The sequence below is a fragment of the Capra hircus genome, chromosome 11 (genome assembly GCF_001704415.2).
Source record: "Capra hircus breed San Clemente chromosome 11, ASM170441v1, whole genome shotgun sequence".
NCBI lineage: Eukaryota > Metazoa > Chordata > Mammalia > Artiodactyla > Bovidae > Capra > Capra hircus.
This window is the reverse complement of record NC_030818.1, coordinates 18811907-18834175: the sequence shown is the minus strand read 5'-3', so window position 1 is coordinate 18834175 and position 22269 is coordinate 18811907. Positions and strand designations below refer to the sequence as shown.

At 40.6% G+C, this 22269-nt stretch overlaps 1 protein-coding gene across 1 annotated transcript in view; it reads right to left on the bottom strand.

Annotated features, from left to right (window-relative positions):
* The window catches only part of CRIM1 (cysteine rich transmembrane BMP regulator 1), a 210651-nt gene that overhangs the window by 47242 nt on the left and 141140 nt on the right, over positions 1-22269 (bottom strand). Inside the window, exons 8-10 of the mRNA XM_018055113.1 lie at positions 11925-12053; positions 2877-3033; positions 82-203 (exon numbers count right to left, since the gene is read on the bottom strand). Coding sequence (XP_017910602.1) covers positions 82-203; positions 2877-3033; positions 11925-12053 — 408 coding nt within the window. The remainder of the gene's footprint in view (positions 1-81; positions 204-2876; positions 3034-11924; positions 12054-22269) is intronic.

The following is a 22269-nucleotide window of genomic DNA, read 5'->3' as shown; positions in this document are numbered from 1 at the left end:
AGACAATGACTAGCGAAACTGTTTCCCTGACAGGCTGTCTTCTTCCTGGTTTCTGGGGAAAGGGCACGCTCTGGCACTTACCTCTGCACTTGCAGATGAGACAGCCGTGACTGTCCTTCTGGAAACCCAGGGAGCAGATCTTACTGCACCGGAGCTCTGGGCATTTCTTGCAGCGACAGATGTCACAGCCATGCTTATTCTTCCTGGGTGATTAAAATTTTGTCAGGTCAGAAAATCCTAAAGTCTCAAATGACATCCAAGTGCTCACCCCCAGGGTCATGGAAGTGGTACTGTCATTAAGCAGAGTGACTTGACCTTCTTCTCTCACGACCCCCTGGAGGGATGTGTAATTAGCTCCCTGGGGCCATGACCACCATCCACTCATGGCCTAGGGTTAGAATTGCCCAAGCACTGAATGTCTCTAGGATATGACTATCAGAATCTCAATGACATGACTGTTGACTTGATTAGGAAAAGAGGTACCAAGTACAAAAAGAGATGAATGTGGAACTCCATGAATAAGAAGGTGAAGGACATATGGCTGGTCAATGTTGTAGGCCAGCATTAAAGGCAGAAGTCCTCCTTTTGTTAGGGCCACTGCCTTCCTTTCTTCTCTTAAGGAATTTCAGATACCAGTAAACATTTTTTTGAGATATCTATAGAATCTTGTAGTTGACAGACGGAGAGCTAAAGGACACACAGACATGATGAAGAATGAAACATCTGAGAAGTTCTATAGTCAATGTCCGATAATTATTTCATTAATCAGTAGAGAATACAAATTGAAAAATGCTCCACCTATGGGGCATGACTGAAGCACAGAGAATAAAGGAAAATGGCTGGATGAATATTTTTTTTTCCCCTTTAATAAACTAGAGTGCCTAAATTTTATGCTGATCAGGAAGATGATATTAAATAAATATGTGCTTATTAAAATATCACCATGGTTCAAGTGAACCAAAAAATTCTTAGCAACGATTCCTTGTTTTCCCTAAAAGGAGAATGATCTTCTCTTACAAAAGGCATTCATCTGCTCTCCTCTTCCTTCTGTTCACTATCTGCAGCTCCAGGTCCTCTCTTAGACTTAACATCTCCTCCACACGCTTTGCCCTAGCTGGGCTTCCTGGGCACAGAGGAGGAGGAGTTAAGTCTAGCTGCGTTCAGGTCTCATCCCAGGGAGCCCTAAGTGGCAACAGTGGTGCTCAACTAAAAACAAATAAATAAATGAACCCTGTTTTTTCTTATGTTGGACAAATTAAGAGATTCTAAAAGAAGACAGCCCTGTGGGAAACGTTGGTATATGACTGCCCAAGTGACAAACTACAATCTGCTAAGTGAAATCAGAACTAACACCAGGGTTTACATATTTACGTCAATATAATGCAAACAGTGAATGAAATGAATGGTTCATACTCATGTCATGGACTGGGCCATTTTTGAGCCTTAATAAGTCTTTAATGGATTTGTTTGCACACTCATTTATTCACCCTTCCATTCCTTCTCTCCACCCCCCTCCCTCGTGTAAGCATTTGCTGCATAAACACAGTAATGATCCACTCAGCAGGTGTACATGAGCATTAACCTAATACTCCCCTGTGGTGTCTGGCCAAGATTTCTCCTTCAGAGGCTGTCCTTGAAACACATGTGCTAGCCATTCATTTGCCTACAGCACTCAACTTGGTCCTCCTTGAATGTGTTTAATGACAGGAATACCAAGTGGAATCTACAATACTCTAAGAGATTCCTCTCTAAAATGAAGTTTGGACTTGAGGGCAGCCTGGGTTCTGAACTGTTATAACACTGTAGCAAAAGGTTGTAGGTACTATTATGATAATAATCCTTTACTCTGCATTAGCAATTAAGCTAATAACTCTACTTTTATTAGTATTGCATTCATATTTTAGGATTAAGAATACTGATGATGTATTAGTTAACTTGGGGAATTTTAAAGAATAATGTCTCCAACTTAATTATCCAATTAAAATTAAGGTTCCCCTCTCCCTGTTAAACATGAATTTCCAGGGGAAAGAATAAAAACAATGCCATTTAGGTACTGGGTAGGAGATGATGGCTCCAAGTCCCTTATACTACCAGCATTATATAAACATATCATATTGGAAAGGGAGAGAGACTAAAATGGAAGGAACCAAGGCGGGAATGAGAAAGAAAAACTCTGAAAGGCTATTTTTAAGGAACCAATTTGACACACGCAGAAGGAGATGCTAAGACAGACAGTAAAGTAACAAATGTGAACTATCTATTTTCCCCCGAGAATAATCTGAGTGTTCATGGGGTCTGAGTCAATCAAGAATATTTTAAAATGTAAGTCATAATTCTTATCTCCAAGGAAATTCATAAAATCTACTGCTACTGAAAAAAAGCATAGTGTAAACTGTAGAGAAGCATCAAGGTAAGGTAGGGAGGCAGGTAAGGATGCTCCATATTGCAAATCAGCAGCTTGAGAGCTACTGATTTATCCTAAGGTATGGATTAAATAGGTTATCACAAAACAGTTGCTGGGACAGCTGTCCAAAGCTGAAGGGCTTACATCTCTGGGACCTCACGACAGGTCCACTCCCTTTGGCAGTGTCCGAAGGCCCTGCCTATGAGGAGATTTCACCCAACAGGCCCAAAGGGCAGTGTCATAACAAGGCTCTGGCCCGTCTTCCAAGAAGAGTAAAACCTGATTCCTATCCTTGGACATACCTCCTCTCCCCACTTTCTGATTCCTCTAACAAAACAAGCATAGACTCTTTGGACTTCAGTACATCGCTGATTTGCTCACAAACACCCAGAAACAGCCTCCAAAAATACATAACACACTTCGTCAAGTTATAGACAACGGAGAAGAGCTCTTCTGACTGAGAAATACGTACAGGTATCCGAACGGACAATGCTTTTCGCAGACTGTGGGTCTGCACTTCCTGGGGCGCGGGCGGCACTGACAGGTCTCACAGCCGTGGGCGTCGGTTAGGAAGCCGAAGGCGCAGTTCAAGGTGCAGCCTCGCTTGAGGCCGGTGCAGAGCTCCTCCCCTGTGAAGACACATGGACAGCACGTTTCCTCCAAAGATGAAGGGGCCAGAACACATCAGACGCCTCAACGCCTCCCTTCACCTTCCAGTCTTCCTCAGATGTGAAGTTCTCAGTTCTACCACAGCATCAGCAATGGTTAAAAACGATAGATGGTGCCATTTCATGTTTATCATGCTTATTGGAATGTAGCTTCACGTTTTGGTACTAATATACAGAATAAAGCTCAACTCTGAAAAATAGTTTCTGACGTTACTCCAGTCTAGGGCCTAAGAGCAGACTGACAATTACTATTTAAGATGTGGATAAAACGGAGTGTGCTTTCTCATGAAATCTGTTCTTATTGGTCACTTCAAACCACTGATGACTATTTATTATTCAAATGTGAGAACTGGAAGCTTACACCTCAAATTTCATTATGCATTTTGATCCTACTGTGTGCCTATGAGAAGCACATTCACACATGTTTACTGTTATGAGTTTCAGATGTTACTGCATAATACTGTGTACTATATGGAGCATAAAGGACTGCTTACCTTCAAGAGGTATATTTCTAATAACTAATACAAAGTGAAATAACCAGTGTTTCAACTAGATACTTTTTCCCCATTGCTGAAAAATATTCAGCTATTTAGATATACTTGGCTAATTGACAAAAAATGTATGTGCCAAAGAAATATCTAGATTAATGTTTATCCACTATTTGAAATGTTCAAACTCTCCCCTGTTGGCAGAACCTGGAGGGATGGTTAACTGTCCTCTGAGTCAGTCATAACTTATTGTAGAAGAGGGGGAAAGAGGGAAGACGAAATGGTGGGTGGCACAAGAAACTGCTATTAGCTTAACGGAAATCTTCTAAAGAAATTTAAAAGGTATGACACAGGGATTACAAGAGTAACATAAGTGATAAAAATGTTAAGGTAAATAAGAAAAGCATGCGTGGTGATGTAACTAAACAAAGTTGAGATGTGTCTAAATTAAACACAGAATTTGAAAGATAATCAAATTTAAAGAAGCAGATATGCTGATGGCGAAAGTGTGGCAATGTTTAATCAGTGTTCTGTGTGGACTGGTAAAACGGGAACCAGAGACTACTTTTGTTGGATAACTGCATTTATGTGGATATCCTTTCAGCATCAATACTGTAAATAATGTACACGTTATTGGGAAAAATAGAACACATTTCCCTTCCACACACAAATCTTTTCATCTAAATTTAAACCTTGCTGCTGCTTAGTTGCTTCAGTCGTGTCTGACTCGTGTGACCCTATGGACTGCAGCCCGCCAGGCTCCTCTGTCCATGGGACTCTCTAGGCAAGAGAAATAGAGTGGGTTGCCACGCCCTCCTCCAGGGGATATTCCCAACCCAGGGATTGAACCTGGGTCTCCTGCATTGCAGGCAGATTCTTTACCACTGAGCCACCAGGGACGCCCCCAGATTTAAACCTTAACTACAATTAAATAGGTGAAATGGGTTCATGTTTTACATAAATATTTTAAGATAGCATCTTTTGTGAATCTTAGCTGGCAACACTTGATATTTAATATGCTATCTTTTAAAAAGGATAATGTGACTTATGGTATAATTTTCTAGTTTGTCATCATCATAAACCTTTCATTACACATATTTAATGTAACCTCATGGGTCTGTATCACACAGTGAAGCAACTGATTACTAATTTGCATCCTTAAAAGCAACATTCTAAATGGCTCATTTAAAATTTTATAATTATATGACTTGAAAGGTCATCATTGCTTCTCCATTATTATAGGGATGATGAAGGAGGGAGAAGACTTTCAGAGCTACACTTCTTTCTCTGACACCAAGATCTAAGTTGTGAATTCATTTTTTTTTTAATTGCAGAAATTTTAAGTCTTGACATCAAGTACATTATGTTGGGAAATCCATGAATTAGAAACACCCTGAGAACATCCCTGGGGACTGAATTCCATGAAACTCTGAGCCTGAGCACCTCTGTGCTTTCATTTTTCTGGTGATCCTGAAAGGACAAGGAGTTTTCCCATAGATCTTAAATTTATTGGGTTGGCCAAAATATTTGTTCAGGTTTAACCGGAAAGACCTGAACACACTTTCTGGCCAACTCAGTAGAATGGGCTTTCATCCTTAAAAGCTGTTGCATCACTAAGCTTAAAAATTTTGAAAGAAACTAAGTTTGTCTTTACCTCAGCTTTGTAGTAGAAGGGAACTTCAAGCAAAGGCTGCTAAGTTTAAACAAAAATACAGGACATTCGTTGTCTTCAGACTGGCTGTGACTTCTTGAGCAGGTTGCCACTGTGGTGCCCTGACTTGGGACAGCTCATCAGCCTGCTATCTCATTTCCCTCCCCAGAAGAAAGGAGCTCTAAAGCAGGGACCCATTTATAGTCCAGGTGCTATCATGGCGTTCAGCATGGAGTGAGCACTCAAGTACTTGCTAAGGGAATAAACCCATCAAAATTCTTGCTATTTACTCCTCCACTCTCATCAAGACTGACATGCTCATAGAAAATAATGGGATGAAAAAACTTAGTATAAAAAAACTTCAATGATACTGGAACTTGCTAAATGTCTCCAAATATCATCTAACTTGGAAATAGAAAAAAAAAAAAAAAAGAAATAGGGAACATTAAAGATCTCAAAGTATTCCTAGATCTATGTATCAATTATGAACTTTTCTTCAGAGAAGTATAACTTTAAGGCAAACATTTTACAAGAAGAGTAGAACAGATACATTAGAAATACCTTATTTATAGATGGGTAGGGTTTATAGGTTTGTTTCAAAAGCTTCAGTAGAAAGAATGGTGAAAGTGAAGTTGCTCAGTCATGTCTGACTCTTTGTGACCCCATGGACTATAGCCCACCAGGCTCCTCCATCCATGGAATTTTCCAGGCAAGAGTACTGGAGTGGGTTGCCGTTTCCTTCTCCAGGGGATCTTCCTGACCCAGCGATTGAACCCAGGGTCCTCCCACATTGTAGGCGGATGCTTTTACTGTCTGAGCCACCAGGGAAGCCTTTATAATTTTTCAATGGTATGACTTCATTGTGATCCAAAAATGCCTTCCAATCCAGAGGGGAAAAGTCCCATTGAAGAGAAGTGATAAACAATGGCAAACTACAGAGCCTGTATGATATGGCTGGTTGACAGCAGCTATGCAGTAAACTTTATTTGGGAGAAAAAAAGATGCTTTTGCTCCCAGGGGCACAACGTGGCCCCAGCTGTGGGGAGCACGGTTTGTACTTTGCTTTAAGGGAGCATGATGGGGGCTGCATACAGAACAGTGTGACGGCGCCCCTAGAGCTGCGCTGTGCTCCGCAGGACTTCACGCGCTGGGGCTCTGGCAGTTCCCACCCGTCTGTGAGCAGCTACGGATACCGCAGACAAAGTTCCCCAGGCTGTTAAATAAAGAAGTGTAACCCTGCAAACAGTGATCCCAATTTTGCCCTTGGTAAGTGTTTGTTCAGAGTAACAATGACATGAAAACAGGAGCCTGCCTCTGTGCGTTTGATGCTGCAAGCTTCTTTAGATGCTTGCTTCAGATATATATTTCATGAAAACTATGAAAGCTTTTTCTCTTCCTGCTACCATTAGTTTCCTATGCCTGCATTAGTTTCTAGCTAAAAGCATTATTAATCCCTAGAATTACAGAATGTTGAAAACTGGAAGAGAAGTTACAAATAATTTGATGAAATCCGCTTGATTTTAAAATGTAAATAAGATGCTAAAAGATCGACACCATTTAATTCATATAGATGTCATTTACTATATACAGTACCTATAGTAAGTGGAAGTGCATAATATATGACGGCAAACATTTTAGTTAAACTAATGCTACTAACAGCTTGGTATCAGTAAAGTTATTTTTAGTAGCTTATCCAAATGATTTTGATTTTGACTTCTCTTTCTAGTGAGCATTCTTAAACATTTTCCACCATGTTTCTTTTCTTTATTCTAAATATGTCTTTGAAAAAATGAGTCAGGGACAGTTTAAATTGTCTGTATGCCCTTGATGCATTACTTTGCTTGACAGAGTTATAAGAAACGTTATTTGTTACAGGTTAAAAAAGCAAAGTTACAATATGTTCAAATAAAATCATTCTTTGTCATATACCTTTCAGGTTATTTTTAAAGATTTTTTTTTTTTTGATGTGAACCATTTTTGAAGTCCTTATTGACTTTGTTACAATATTGCTTCTGTTTTATCTTTTCATTTTTTGACCCTGAGGCATTTGGGATCTCAGCTCCCTGACCAGGGATTGAACCTGCAACCCCTTGCATTGGAAGGTTCACTGGACCACCAGGAAGTCCCTCCATGTTCTTTTTAAGGACGTGTTTCTACTGGGTTTTGATTTCAATCTTCAGTGACTATCTATGATATCCTTGACTATAATGTAATAGCATTACAACCTAATATCGTATAAACAGTATTACCAACACATTACCAATACCAGGGATAAGGGCCATTTTTATCTTTTTCATACTCCTAGTGTTTGGCATATAGTAGGCACTCAATAAATGCTAGATGAATGAAAGAATAAACCAGCAAACAACAAACCAGCCACAGAGGAGAAACAGTCCTTTGGTGCTGGTCTTAATTTTAAGAAAGAAATCTTGACCCCAGTGGTCTATACATATAGCCTAACTCCTCAGGGAAAACTTGCGTATAGATGGTTAGGACCAATGCAAGTGAAACAGACTTCAGTGGGATGCAGAAAAATAATGTAAAGGAGAGACCCATACTTAACATGTAGCTGCAATGGGCAAAAGAACATATTTAGCCATCCTTCAGTACAAGGGACTTTCACTTTTCTAAAGCCAGGTGAAAGAGACAGAATATTTGAGGGTTAAATGAAAAGGCGAAAGGAAAGCTGTTTGCACGTGTGCCCTCAGAGGACAGGCAGAACCTGAGGCAGGCTGGCGTCGGAACAGAGGAGGGGAAGCTGGGGGCTTTCCAGTCAGCCAGCTCCAGCTGACTCAGACGTAAAACAGCTATTGTGCAGAGTAAACAATTACCGTATGTCAGGTACTAAATCTGGCTTTGCATTCATTAATTAGTTGTCCTTAAAATAACCCATTAATTTGGTATTATTACCTGCCCTTTATAGATGCAGATATAGAGGCTCTGGGAAATAAACCAATCTACCCAATCACCCAGAGACAAGTCAGTCTGATGCCAGAGGCTTGGTGGGGAGCTGAGTCCATACAATCACAAGAATCTGACAACCGAGGATGTAGCAGTTTGGTTTAATGTGACTCACCTATCAAAAGGTGTCAAGATTGCTACTGGCAGGGGATGACAGCAGGAAGGCTGTATGGCTTTGTCATGTACCTTCCGTGTACTTCTGCTTGTTTGATACAGACAAAATGACCAATTCCAGTTGGCACAAAATGCAACGGTCTCCTGTACTTATTTCCTCCTATGTGTTAATGAAATGAAGGCACAGGGCTGTTCCTCTGACCAAGCCAGGCAGAGCAGAATTCTCCTGATAGTCTCAACTTGCAAAAGCCAGTCAGATGTTTTTGACTGGCTCCACTGACAACTGAGGGAAATTGCTTCTTTGGATTTAACTTGCAAAGGGCTCACTGTGAATCGGCTGGGTTCTTATGAAAGTGTGTCCATGTGGCCACAAGTTCACAACACCAAAGCCCAGGTGAAGACTGTGGGTGGGGTGATTAGGCACAATGATACATAAATTTTTAGACTTCAAAAAGTTCAGGGAAAAATATTAGGTATGCTCCCATGATCAAAATGGCTGTATAGCTCAAGAGATACAAGAGAAGGATTAAAATACAAACTCTTTGTGATACAATCACCAATTATCTTGGGGTGAAAAAACCCAAGCTGACCATTTAAGCCAACAGATACTGCTGCCAAAGCAGCTGCCTAGTGAACCTGGCCTTCCAAAGGGAGATATAAAAGGCAGACAGGTGTATAACAGGGACCTGCCCTCCTCTGAACAGAAACAAGTGTAGGAAGGCAGACAGTCCCTGACTGGTGGAGGCTTATGGGAAACTTAAAGGTAGGAACCACCATCATCACGGTAGTCTGATAATCTCCCTTGCAGCATAACTCCATCTGGCAGACAGTATGATGGTAACAAGCAACTGAGAAAACTGAATTATGCAACTTCTACTGAGTATCTGTCTTCATCAAAAATATCCTTACCAAAAAAAGTGTTGAACAATTAACGAGAAGAGGAATACAGAGTCCAAGAAAACTGATAAATCAGAAGGTGATCATCTCTCTACATTAATTGATTCCAACTCTCTGTGCCTAGGGTAATTATACCTAGAGGCTCACAGAGAACTCGCTGATTATAGAAGCACTGTCCATATTTGGGGAGAAGGCAATGGCAACCCCACTCCAGTACTCTTGCCTGGAAAATCCCATGGACGGAGGAGCCTGGTAGGCTGCAGTCCATGGGGTCGCTAAGAGTCAGGCATGACTGAGCAACTTCACTTTCACTTTTCACTTCATGCATTGGAGAAGGAAATGGCAACCCACTCCGGTGTTCTTGCCTGGAGAATCCCAGGGACGGCGGAGTCTGATGGGTTGCCGTCTATGGGATTGCAGAGTCGGACACGACTAAAGCGACTTAGCAGCAGCAGACCATATTTGGAGACATCAGAGAGAAAAGAAAGAGATTTCAGAAAACTAAAAGAGGCCAAATGTCGATACAAAAGGGACAAAGGATTCTAATGCTACAGAAACTAAGCTTGACATTGACAACTGAAAATTCTGCAGAATGAATGTTTAAACATGGGACTTTGAGACATTTAGGAAAGAAACCAATGACTACCAGGAGGCAGTATGGTGAAAGTGAAAGTCGCTCAGTCCAACTCTTTGCAACCCCATGGACTATACAGTCCAAGGAATTCTCCTGGCCAGAATACTGGAGTGGGTAGCCGTTCCCTTCTCCAGGGTATCTTCCCAACCCAGGGATCAAACCCAGGTCTCCCGCATTGCAGGTGGATTCTTTACCAGCTGAGCCACAAAGCAGTATAGGTTTGTGAAAAACAATCCATACTCTACCAACTTCGTCATGTTTAAAGTAGGGTTTCTAGCAAAGAAATGTTGCAAATAGAATGAATTTATTTTAGGGCAGTGATTTAGATGAGGACATGTAAGTTATGCTCATTTAATATAAACTGAGAGACACAGATGGCATCACGGACTCGATGGACTTGAGTCTGAGTGAACTCCGGGAGATGGTGATGAACAGGGAGGCCTGGCGTGCTGCAATTCATGGGGTTGCCAAGAGTTGGACACGACTGAGCGACTGAACTAAACTGAACTGAGAGACACAGATAAAGTATGAGGTCATATCATCAAGATTCACAAATATCCCAACTAGCTCATAAATGGTTGAAAATGCTCAGGGTAATTTCTTGTTCAATCCAACCCTGCATTTGTCTCATTAAAAAAAAAAAAATCAAATATCCAAGTACAGAACAGATGAGAACCACCTAATAGCAGCTAATGCAAAAAGCACCAACTGGTTCCAGATCCTTATAAACTCAGTGTTAGCTGATAGCGTATAACCCAAAGAGCTAACAACCACTTAGGCCACACAATAGCAGGGCAGTGATCAGACCGAATTCTGGAGTATTCTGCTTGTTTCCAGGCCATACATTGAACTGGAGCCGATTATACAGAGTGAAGTAAGCCAGAGAGAAAAACACCAATACAGTATACTAACACATATACATGGAATTTAGAAAGATGGTAATGATAACCCTGTATGCGAGACTGCAAAAGAGACACAGATGTATAGAACGGACTTTTGGACCCTGTGGGAGAGGGAGAGGGTGGGATGATTTGGGAGAATGGCATTGAAATATGTACACTATCAGGTAAGAAACGAATCACCAGTCTATGTTCAATACAGGATACAGGAGGCTTGGGGCTGGTGCACGGGGATGATCCGGAGAGATGATATGGGGTGGGAGGTGGGAGGGGGGTTCAGGATTGGGAACTCATGTATACCCGTGGTGGATTCATGTCAATGCAGGGCAAAACAAATACAGTATTGTAAAGGAAAATAAAGTAAAAATAAAAAAATAAAAAGTAAAAAACAAACAAATCCTAAAAAAAAAAAAAAGAAATATAGTGATATAGGAATACTTAAGTAATCATGATACTATAATGATATATAGCAATAAGATATTATGGAGCCACTATAAATGATTTCAGGTTGTTTTAGTTAGCACTGTCCAGTAGAACTTCCTTAAGAAAAAAACAAAAACAAAAAACCATGACATATTTTTAAGTGTATCAAAAGATGGAAAGACCCAACAGAATTCTAGAAACTGTGTCACCTGGAGAACAACTAAAAATGTTTATTCTGGTAGAAGATTTACAGGAATTCAAAATCGTTTTAAACATGAAGGGCAATTTTTTTTTTCCTTCAGGAAGAAATGCAATATACCCTATCTAATTTCAGAGATCATGGTGGAGACATGATTGGAATCTACATGGAGAAGAATTGGGGTCAACAAAGGGGAGCGCACTCTAAAGATTATGGTGTCCACGTGTGGAATGTGACACTTCTGTGTGAGTGACCTCCCTGTCACTGGATGACCCAGACAAGGGTGGTACTGAGAGCGTCCGGAGTGTTTGGAATCATGTGCCCCAGAGTTCCCAAGGCTGCACCTACGAAGCAGCTGGACAATAAGGAGTATCCTGATGTATAATGAAATGAAGGCGAAAAGCAGAATAAAGGGCAGCTCTTTTTCTGCAACTGACTGTGTGTTTACATTAAGTACACTTTTTTCCCCTCTTTCAGGTTGCTAAGGCAATGACATGAACAGGAATGAAAAGGATATTCAATCACATAATGTGCTTTGACAATATCATATTAGGCTCTGAAAAAACACAGTGTTCCATGTACTCACTGTTCTTGCACTGACAGGTTCGACAACCATTGTGATCGAGTTTGAAACCATAAATGCAGCCCTTCTCTGTCAGGGTACAGTCTGATAACTCCCCACATGCAGGTGGATCAATTGTGATGTAGGTTGGTTCTAATAACAGAGAGAGAGAGAAAAAAAAAATCAATGAAACATATGATTACCTCTTAAATGTTATTCAATCTTTGAAATCCCATACTATGATACGTTATAAGAAAAAAACCTAATCAATAATTTTCATCAGATCCTAAACTTTTATACCTTCATAATGTTGTTAACCCCTGAAAAAGAAATATTTTTATTTAGATTTTTGAAAATCCGACCCTCTAGTTCTTTATGTTTGAGCAATTTATACATTGGGTACCTTCTATAGAAAGCAGGCAAGAAAGGTTAAAATGAATTTAAACTTCTTCTATCTCCTCCTGATGTTTTCTGAGTTTTTAAAAATAATAATCAGGACACAGCGAGTCAATTATCTTGCTCTCCATTTTGCAATACTTCTGATATCTATTTGAGGTTTTTTTTTTTTTTTCAAGTTACTAAATCAGAGATGTTTCTGAGACTTTAAAACATCTGGATTTCTTTGATCTGTTATGTGACACACTCTCAATTATTATAGATGACAGAGCAGATAACATCAGCTATGGGAGCTTATACTCAGGGCCCAGGGCTTATGGGAGTGGGAGTGAGACACACACATTCCGGAGGAAGAGAGAGCAACCATCCTGGGATGAGATGCACAGAAAAAACCAAGGCCAGAGGCGATCTTGACTTTCCCTGCTGTGTTAATAATGAAGAATTGCTCTGGGTGGTAACAGTAATCTCACACTTATATATACAGTGTATTACATATCCTCATGATGTCCAAGGTGCTCTTCATAAATGCTTTCGCATTTTAGATCACAGTCCAATGAGACGGATGTTACCATTATCGCTATTTTAACTGATGAGGAAATCTAGCATCCTGACTTGCCCAAGGTCATGGAGTTAGTAAGTGGTGGATCCAGATTCAAATCCAGGTGTTCCGGCTGTAGGGTCACACGCTCAGCTTCTGTGAGATACAAAGCACCTTACAAGGGTACCTGTTTGGCAGTGACTGATAGTGGACAGCTTATACAAACTCAGTCCATAGCAGGAGTGCCGTCCAAGGGAACAGGGACAATGACATATTTACGTGGCCTCTTTTCAACCCAAAGATGCTATGAACTTCTTCAGAGTAAGCTAGTTTTCACAATATCTTTGGGAAGTGCTAAATACAGAATGTCTCTAACCTATGTTTTCACAAATGGAAAATATGAGGTGCAGAGAGGGTAAGTGGCTTATCTAAGTTTACATAGCAACCCAGTAGCAGGCTGTGAATAGAACAGAACAGAGGTTCCTGACCTCCTGTCCAACAGTCTATCCATTAGTCCACACTGTCTTCTCAAGTTTCATCTCCAGTTACCACGGAAGAGAGACCAAAAATAAGTGTTTTAGCTGCCACTGCTAAGATCAAGAGTTCTACGTTTTTATCCATCTGCTAAAAGAGGCCAGTGATTCAACTCTTCATAGGTGGTAAGCAACTAGGACTTTATTAAAGAGATGCTTTCATCAGCATTCTCCCAGCAAAAAAACATATGAAGACGGTATAGCACATTCTCTATTTTTATTACAGCACAGTTGAAGAACATCTCTCTGAAATTTTTATCTAATTTCCGCTGCTGTAAATTTTTGAATTGTCTTCAATGACTTAAAGTATCTGTTTTGACATATAAATATAAATATCAAAAAGTGGTTTAATTTTCAGGCAAGTTTTAAGAATTAGTGGATTAAATACAGTAGTATTGCTTTCCTCTCTTGTCTTAAAATTTACTGTAAACGTTGTTGACCAGTTGCTCTATCTAGCTATGTCGCCCCTCTTGGCATGTGGTGAACTTAGTTCCATGACTAGGGATTGAACCTGTGCCCCTGCACGAGGAACACAGATTTCTTAACCACTGGACCACCAGGGAAGTCCCACGTCTTCAGTTTTTAAACCTACAGGCTTTCCTTTATCACTACTCTTCCTAACCATCCAAGATAACTCTATATCAGCCTTTAGCCATAAGACTGCTGAGGTTTTGTCAAAATTATCCTAACCACAAATATAAGGTAGAGCAGGGGACCAGGATCACATCTGAGTAAACCATATCACAGATAATCCCATCGAAAGAGGAGTTAGGTCTACATTCCAGAGAGTTAAGAATCAGGGGTGGCTTCTAACTCTTTGTCTAGTGAATGGCTTATGGGTAAAGAAATGTCTTGGGCACATCCACACAGACCCAAAGCTTGTATTCTGTACTGATATTTAAGTTTATGAGAAACTTCTGCCTTCAGAAAGTGTATGATGGAAAAATATATGCCTGGGCAGATGACACTGACACTGGAAATACAGAATAATCCCTGGGCAGTATGGGATTCTACTTTCAATGAGTTTCAGGGATTTGTTAAGAAAAATGGTGACGTACATGCGTATCATTGGTGATGTGCGTCTTATTCTTGGTACATGTCCTGACTAATGGATGAGATGAGGACTGTGATCTGTGGCTAGAAAGTAAAAGAAAAAAAACCAAAAAACAAAAACCCACGGCATTGAGGATCAGAACCACAACACTGACTCAAACACTCCCACACTTTATCCAATGGCTGTATCTGCTAGGTAGTCAGGTCTCAGGTGTATATCAAGCACACATTTCTCCAGTACAGGAAATACATTCAACATGCCTCCCTATAACATTCAGGATAACAACTTCAGCTCAGTTTACCAAATGGGAAAAACAAAAAAAACAAGGCATAGAAGGGCTATTTAAGTAGGTGCTGGTTCAACAATGTTGCACTGTAAATATTTTAGGCAAAATAAGTCCACTGAGTGTCTTCCAGGTTTTGACAATGTGGCAGAATGTAAAGAAGCAAAACACAACTTTGTGCCTCTAAAATTAATATTTCCCCATTCATCAGTGATGTTCATCAGAAGGAAAAAGCTGTGAAGCACAGAACTCTCAAATTCTGACTCCCTCAACATTTACTATTAAAACAGAAAAACTCAACAAAACCGCTTATTCAACAGAACTTATTTACTCTAAAACTATTCAACTGCCCCTCAACAGATCAGGCTGAACACAATACTCACTGTGATATGTTACATAAAGACAGATGTCTAAATTATTTTTAAGAAGCGTTTAACACTAGTCATTTCATTTTATTACATTAAACAAATAATTACTGTTTTTGTTTTCAAATACAAAGTGGAACAAATATTAAAACCTTATGAGGGTGGAGGCGCACGTTTTTGGGGTACTTACTGCTGCTGTCCTTTGTCACTGGAGTAACTGCTGATTTGTAACACACACACACACACACACGCCTGGTTCCCTGGTGGCTCAAATGGTAAAGAATTTACCTGCAATGCGGGAGACTGGGGTTCAATCCCTAGGTCGGGAAGATGCCCTGGAGAAGACAATGGCTAACCATTCCAGTATTCTTGCCTGGAGAATTCCATGGACAGAGGAGCCTGACAGGCTACAGTGCAGGGGATCGCAAAGAGTTGAACATGACCGAGCGACTAACTCTTTCATTAGATACGTACAGGTAACTAGCTGTCTCCTAACATTTTATCTAAATTCAAACATTACGATCTAGTCCCTTTCAGCATTCTCTCAGCAATCTAGTGCTGTTTCCCACCACGAGAGGCCATCTCTATTTCAGAATTCCATAAGAACAATATTACAATAGAAACATGTAACTACAAATTGTCCAGCAGAACGCTGACATTATCATAAATGAATCTGAGTCTGCTTTCAGTCCAGTATAGTAATATGTAATCTCAGAACTGGTCTTATTACTAACATCAGGGTTAGTGTTTTGAGAATGAAGTGCTACGAAGCTACTGAAACCCAATTTCTTATTCTGCATAATGAACTCTGAAGTGAGACATATTTGATACCATCCTGAACTAGAGTATTTCAAATCAACATCTGAAACATGTACAGTCCTTAGAGATAACCAAGAGCTGGTTAGACTTTCTATATAGTTTTGATACGAGGAAGTTCTTGGTGGGGGAAGAGGTAAGTTTGAAGAATCTAGAATCATGTTATCATGGTATGATTGTTTCTAATCCAAGTAAACAAAGGAGCTTGAGGAAACATCTGTTGGGCTTGTTAGAGCATCTGAAACTTGTGTATTGGGAATTGTTATTTCCCGGGTAGCTCAGTGGGTAAAGAATCCGCCTGCAATGCAGGAGACCCTGGTTCAATCCCTGTTCGATATCCTGGAGAAGGGATAGGCTACCCACTCCAGTATTCTTGCCTGGGGAATCCCCATGGACAGAGGAACCTGGAGGGCTGCAGTCCATGGGGTTGCAAAGAGTGAGACACAATTGCGTGACTAAGCATACAACACTCTTTCTTTAGTCTATGAAACAGTGCTCTGAATATGGAAAGTATCTGGATGGGGTGTGCCCTGAAGACCAGATGATTCTTATTTAAATCCTATCTTTCTGTGCTCTTAGATGGTCGTTGTTGTTGTTTAGTCACTCAGTCCTGTCCGACTCTTTGCGACCCCACAGACTGCAGCACGCCAGGCTTCCCTGCTCTTCACCATCTCTCTGAGTTTGCTTAAACTCATGTCCACTGAGTCAATGATGCCATCCAACCATGGGGGTAAAATACTGACATGAAATGCCAGAGAGCAGATGCCTTTCTAGAAGGATGACGGTGATGCCGTGTCCTTGGAGGGTATCAGTTGAACAAAGACTAAGACTTTTGGAGACATTAATGCATCTGCCTGTTGTGTGAAGCAAATAAAATGGTGTTCCTTTAAATTGGTTGGGCAGAGAGGTCTTTAGTGGGCCTCTTTCAGAGGCGAGAAATGCTCTTGGATCTCCTTATTTAGGAGAATGGGAAAACACTTGCGCAAAGATGGATTTGGCAAGAGGAAATTCAATCAAGTACTGCTTACAGGATCACCCTGAAATTCCATCTCATCTTGTATTGAATCAGCTGAGGAATTAAAGAAATACCTTAAAGTCCTCCAAAGGAAGAAGGCTTGAAACAGCAGGAATTCATTGTCTTTGGCTACAACTATTTCTAAAGGGAACCCTGGAACCGCTTCTTTGTGGAGAAGAACTCTAGAAATATTTTCTGAGCCTAGAAGCAATAAAGAACAAAAATGGGTGTTTGTTATGTCTGTATCCATTTGCTGTTTCCTACCTTGCATCTGAGTGGGAATCTCTAATTTCCTCGACCTGTCCTTTTCCTGAATGATTTTTAAAGACGTTCTAGGTACCTATACCTAACACTGTCCAGAAGAGCTATTTTTCACAAGAACTCTTGGGACTGTGTCAGGAGTGCATATGTTCAGCTACCAATTCTTATCCCGTCTCAGAAAACAAAATTCTGGGAAAAAAAATTATTATAGCATGCACATACATATCAGTTCTTCATTTTATAGATTATTAAAATTTCCTTCATATTCTAGGAAGTCCAACAAACCTCTTATCAGTAAAAACATTTCCAGGAAAATAAACACATTTTTCAAGACTTAGCCACAGACACTCAGCTTCTGAAGAACGCCACCAATATTCTGCACTGAAGTTCAGGTATTTCCTAGAAGCAATTTAATCCACTCAATAAGGATATTAAGGCACTATGATTGCAATGAATTTGGTTAAGGGTATAAAGTTGACATAAAATCATTATTTTTAACTCCAAGGCCACAGCACTAGACCAGAAAGTAACATACATTTCACTATTCAGGAGGTATAAATGTGTTAAGCAAATCTAAGCTCTAAACTTTCTTGCTTCTTATTTTAAGGAAAAATTTCCAAAAAGAGGAAAGGGAATTAAGTTGAAACTCCAATCCAACCTTTTAAGGTCTTGATTTAAAGTTTTAACATCAGTCTTATCATCATCATATTGGATAGTTCAGCATGTTTAGAATGACAACAGAACAAAAGGGAATGTATTTTGACTACCAGTTAATTAAAAATGTGCAATAATAATGTGAATTTGCTTCTGGAACAATGTATATAATCACTGGTCTTTAAATTTCACATAGATATGGCTTAAGTGAAAATGTTCATAGATTCTTTTTAACTTTGTGTCTAAACAGTGTTACTCTACCTAGCGCCTGGTTTTGAATAAACACAAGGTTCTTCTCATTACCTTGATTACTACGAGCTGTTTATCTTGCAAATAATACTAATTATCTCCATTGAGAAATGTGGGGAGCACTCTTTCTTATTAGCAACCCTGGAAAGGCTGACAGCCCATTAGTAGCTCTTGAGGATGGGTGGGTGACCCTGGAAAAATAAACTCATGTAAAGCATACAGAGCCAGCGTGCTCTGTCTGCAGCACTGACTCTATCAGGAGGGTAAAAGTTAGCTCAGGCTCCAGATCCCAACTGTCTCCAGGTGTGCTGATCCCTCCCTGAGGTGTGCTCCGGGCGAGTGGCAGGTCTGGAAGGCCTGGCATGGGTAGCAGCTGCCTACCAGCATCCTGCTGCTGCTGCTAAGTCGCTTCAGTCGTGTCCGACTCTGTGTGACCCCATAGACGGCAGCCCACCAGGCTCCCCTGTCCCTGGGATTCTCCAGGCAAGAATACTCGAGTGAGTTGCCACTTCTTTCTCCAATGACTAGCATCCTGCTGCTGCTAAGTCACTTCAGTCATGTCCGACTCTGTGCGACCTCACAGACGGCAGCCCACCAGGCTCCCCTGTCCCTGGGATTCTCCAGGCAAGAATACTGGAGTGGACTGCCATTTCCTTCTCCAATTACTAGCATCCTAGATTCCTACAAATCCATACAAGTGCACACATGCATACAGAGACAGACACATACCAAGAAAAGTCTTCCCGGGAAAAATCTCACTCTAGGTAAGGTAGTTCTCTATGGCAGATATGTTCCTATATTTCTTGAGTTAAAAAACTTTCATATAGAAGTGATAAAATAAACAAAGCTAATTCTTATCTGTCTCATTACTTCTACTTTCAGGATTTACTAATGATTTGCCTACCTTATGGAGATCTTCCATATCAATACAAAAGCCTGCTTATTTGATTGTGGGAGACAAGGATGACTAATGATGTTGTCTTTTCAGACCTAATTCAGGCATTTTCTTCCTTAAGATTTTTTGCCGGGGTGCGGTGGGGGTGGTGGTGGTGGCTGGACTTGGTTAAGCCATGCGAACATCTAATAAATGGGAAAATTCCAAAGCTTCACTTGGTTTATACGGCCATATATATCAGTCCTCCTTACAGTCCACCAATTACTGGTAGCCTGTCTGGGATCATAAAACTGGAGATAAAGCTGGCCAAGTCAGAACCGAAGGAGCTGTTTACAACAGCTAATCTGTTTTACTGTGTCGTCATATGTCATTCTGTTACCACAGTTGCTTTTCAAATGTGACCATAACTAGTCAGAAAACCATTCAAATAAATCAGCAAATTGTTCACATAATTGCAGCCTGGGAAGAGGTATAATAAAGATGAAATATTTCCAAATGAAGTTAGAGGGGAAAACTCTATTAATATAGACGATGAAAGAAAAAAAGAAGCCAAAAAACTGAGGGTACAAAAATTCCCTAATCTGGAAGTGGGAATTTCCATGGGGTATGAATGTGTATTTAAGAAAGTCTCATTAAGTCATGGAAAAAAATCTCCTACAGTTGGGAGTTTTCAAATTCTTTCAGCCACCACACATTTAGTTATCCTTTTTTCCTTTGTATATATTTCTCATAACAACACCTACATCCTTGTAACTTCTAAAGGACTTATCTCAGAGCAGTTTCTTTATTTTAAAAATGAATGGTGTGAAAATGTTCCCAAGACTTGTATTATTTTACGGGCAGATAGGGAAGCATTATATTTACTTTGGGCCTATTTATTAACTCTGTATTCTTTTTCCAAGGAATCTTGGCTGTCAGTCATGTTTTTCTTCCTTTACCAATCTCACATTTAATAGGAAAAGACAGTACTATGATTATGTGATTATTAAAAGACCACAAGAAGAAAAAAGTAAAAAAAAAACAAACCTCTAATTGAGAAGTGGGATATCTTTTTCTAGGAATTCAGCTTGAGAGAGCTCACAAAATGATTGGATTCCAAGAATAATCTTTTATACTTGTCTTATATTTTATCCTTATATATATATTTTACTGTTAATTTTCATGGAGACTGTATCTTGGTAAGTTTTAACTGGGGAAAAAAATATACCATATTTATAAGTTCATGTGTATATGTGTGTCTGTACATTTTAATAGCTATATTGAGCTGGGAGGGGATGTCAGATGGGTCAGAATTCTGGTATCTCACCCCAACCCTCTGGGAAATAGCTGAGGTCCAGGGGGGAAGGATCTTGCCATTAGGGGCAATGGTTTATTCAGCGTTTACAACTTCAGCATTTAACACAGTGCTTGGTCCACTGGAGCGCTTAATCAATGAACGAAGAGGACAGAAAGACATCTGACAACTGAAAGTCGGGACACATGTTCTGAGAAAGAGCCCTATTCAATACTGTCCTCTACCGGCCGAATCTCTCATTTCCTAACTTTTGTATCAGGATCCTCATCGTGGCAGGATACCTTGCACATAGTAGATACTCAATAAATGAGCTCCAGTGAAGTAGCAAGCTAGAACAAAAGTCTGCTGTCAACCCAACACACTAATAACAATGAAAACTAAACGCACCTCCCCAAACCCGAACAGTCCCAAACGAGATACTCAGCCTATGAGTATCTTAAGCATCTTAAGCCTATGAGTATTTAAGCCTATGAAATGCTTAAATTATGATCTGCACCTTTGACCTAACAAGGCCCAATAGTACAGGGAGCACTGTAGAAGGCCTGCCTTCAAAATGCTGAACATAAAACTTGACACCCCAAATTTCACTCATCTGGGGAATTCGCTCTGTGATGACTTCATTCCTTGATGGTGCCAAATGAATAAAGTGTTATTAACATAGTCTCAAAAATAGCTGGGCACTCGTTCAACTCCGCGGCTCATTTCATCCTGCATGAAGGACGGGCGCTCGTGCTGAAGGCTCAGCCAATCTGCCTCCTGATTAAGCATAGTTGGGCAGGAATTAGAGGGAGATAAGGGAAATGGGCAGGTCAGGATGCACAAGTGTTGAGGATAGTATCTTGGTGCTGGGCACACTCAGTGGAGACTTGAGCATCACTGCCCAGGACCTTCAGCCTGGCAGGTGTGAATGAGGCTGGGCCCGTGGCAAGCACGAGGATAAAGACATCTGGGGAGACAACTCAGTGCTTGCAGGGGGTGGGGAAAGCTGCTTCCCCAAGTGGGAGAGGCAGGAACCTATTTGGGGGAGCAGGCTTTCCAAGAGGTCTAAAGGTAAGGTCAAAATTATAGATGGAAGTTCAGGAAAAGAACCCAGATCAAAGGTAGGTCACAAAAGGTCAAAATAACAGCAACTGGGTCTCAGCCATGAGAACGGAGCCAGGAGCAAAAAGGTTTTGAATCTGAGCCATGACAATCAAGTACTTTCATGTCCACTGACTTCTTTTCCTCATCTGCTCCGTCCTTACAATCTGGGTCTCAAGGGAAGCAATGCCAAAGACATGGGCTTGGGGTTAGAAGGCTCAGCGTGAGTCTGTGTTCATTCATTATCTTACATGTGATGATGAACCTCTCTGGACTTCTATAAAGTAGGAATTTCCCCTATTTCTACCTCACAAGATCATTATAAGACCCCAGTAAGATCGTAAAGAGGGGACTATTCCGTAAACTCAAAGGGTGACAAAAATATTACCTGTTGCTATAATTATTGTTGTAATGACTATCCAGCCAGCTCAGAGTCAGAAATGGTCTCAGATGATGGCTCAGTAGATGAACTACGAGCCCTTTTGCAGGCCTCAAATGTTCAGCTGATAAATGGTCTGACAACTGGCTTGGCATTCTGAACACTGTCTATTGTAACTTAAGCATCATTTCTATCTCCACTGATAACATGAAAAGCATCTGGGTCGTGGGTGGGTCCATGACATCCTTTCATATGGTCTGGTAAGCTTTGGAGCGTGTTAGTGACCGGCCACTGGCGCCTTTCACATTTGCTGAGCTGCAGTCTGAACATCATTGTTTCAACTTTTGACTGTGTCCATGGTGTCTCGAAGAGAAGAGAAATCTCTTCATAATCAGCTTATCCAGTGTGAGCTGAAACAATGCTCCTGTGTGCCTGGCTGACCCCACACTTCCTCTCTCATGATGGGGGCCTTGCTGGATCTTCGGGGATGAGAGCAAATTCATCAGAGGACAATGTATACTGTTATGGTACAGCTTTGCCAGTAGTCCTGCCATTCT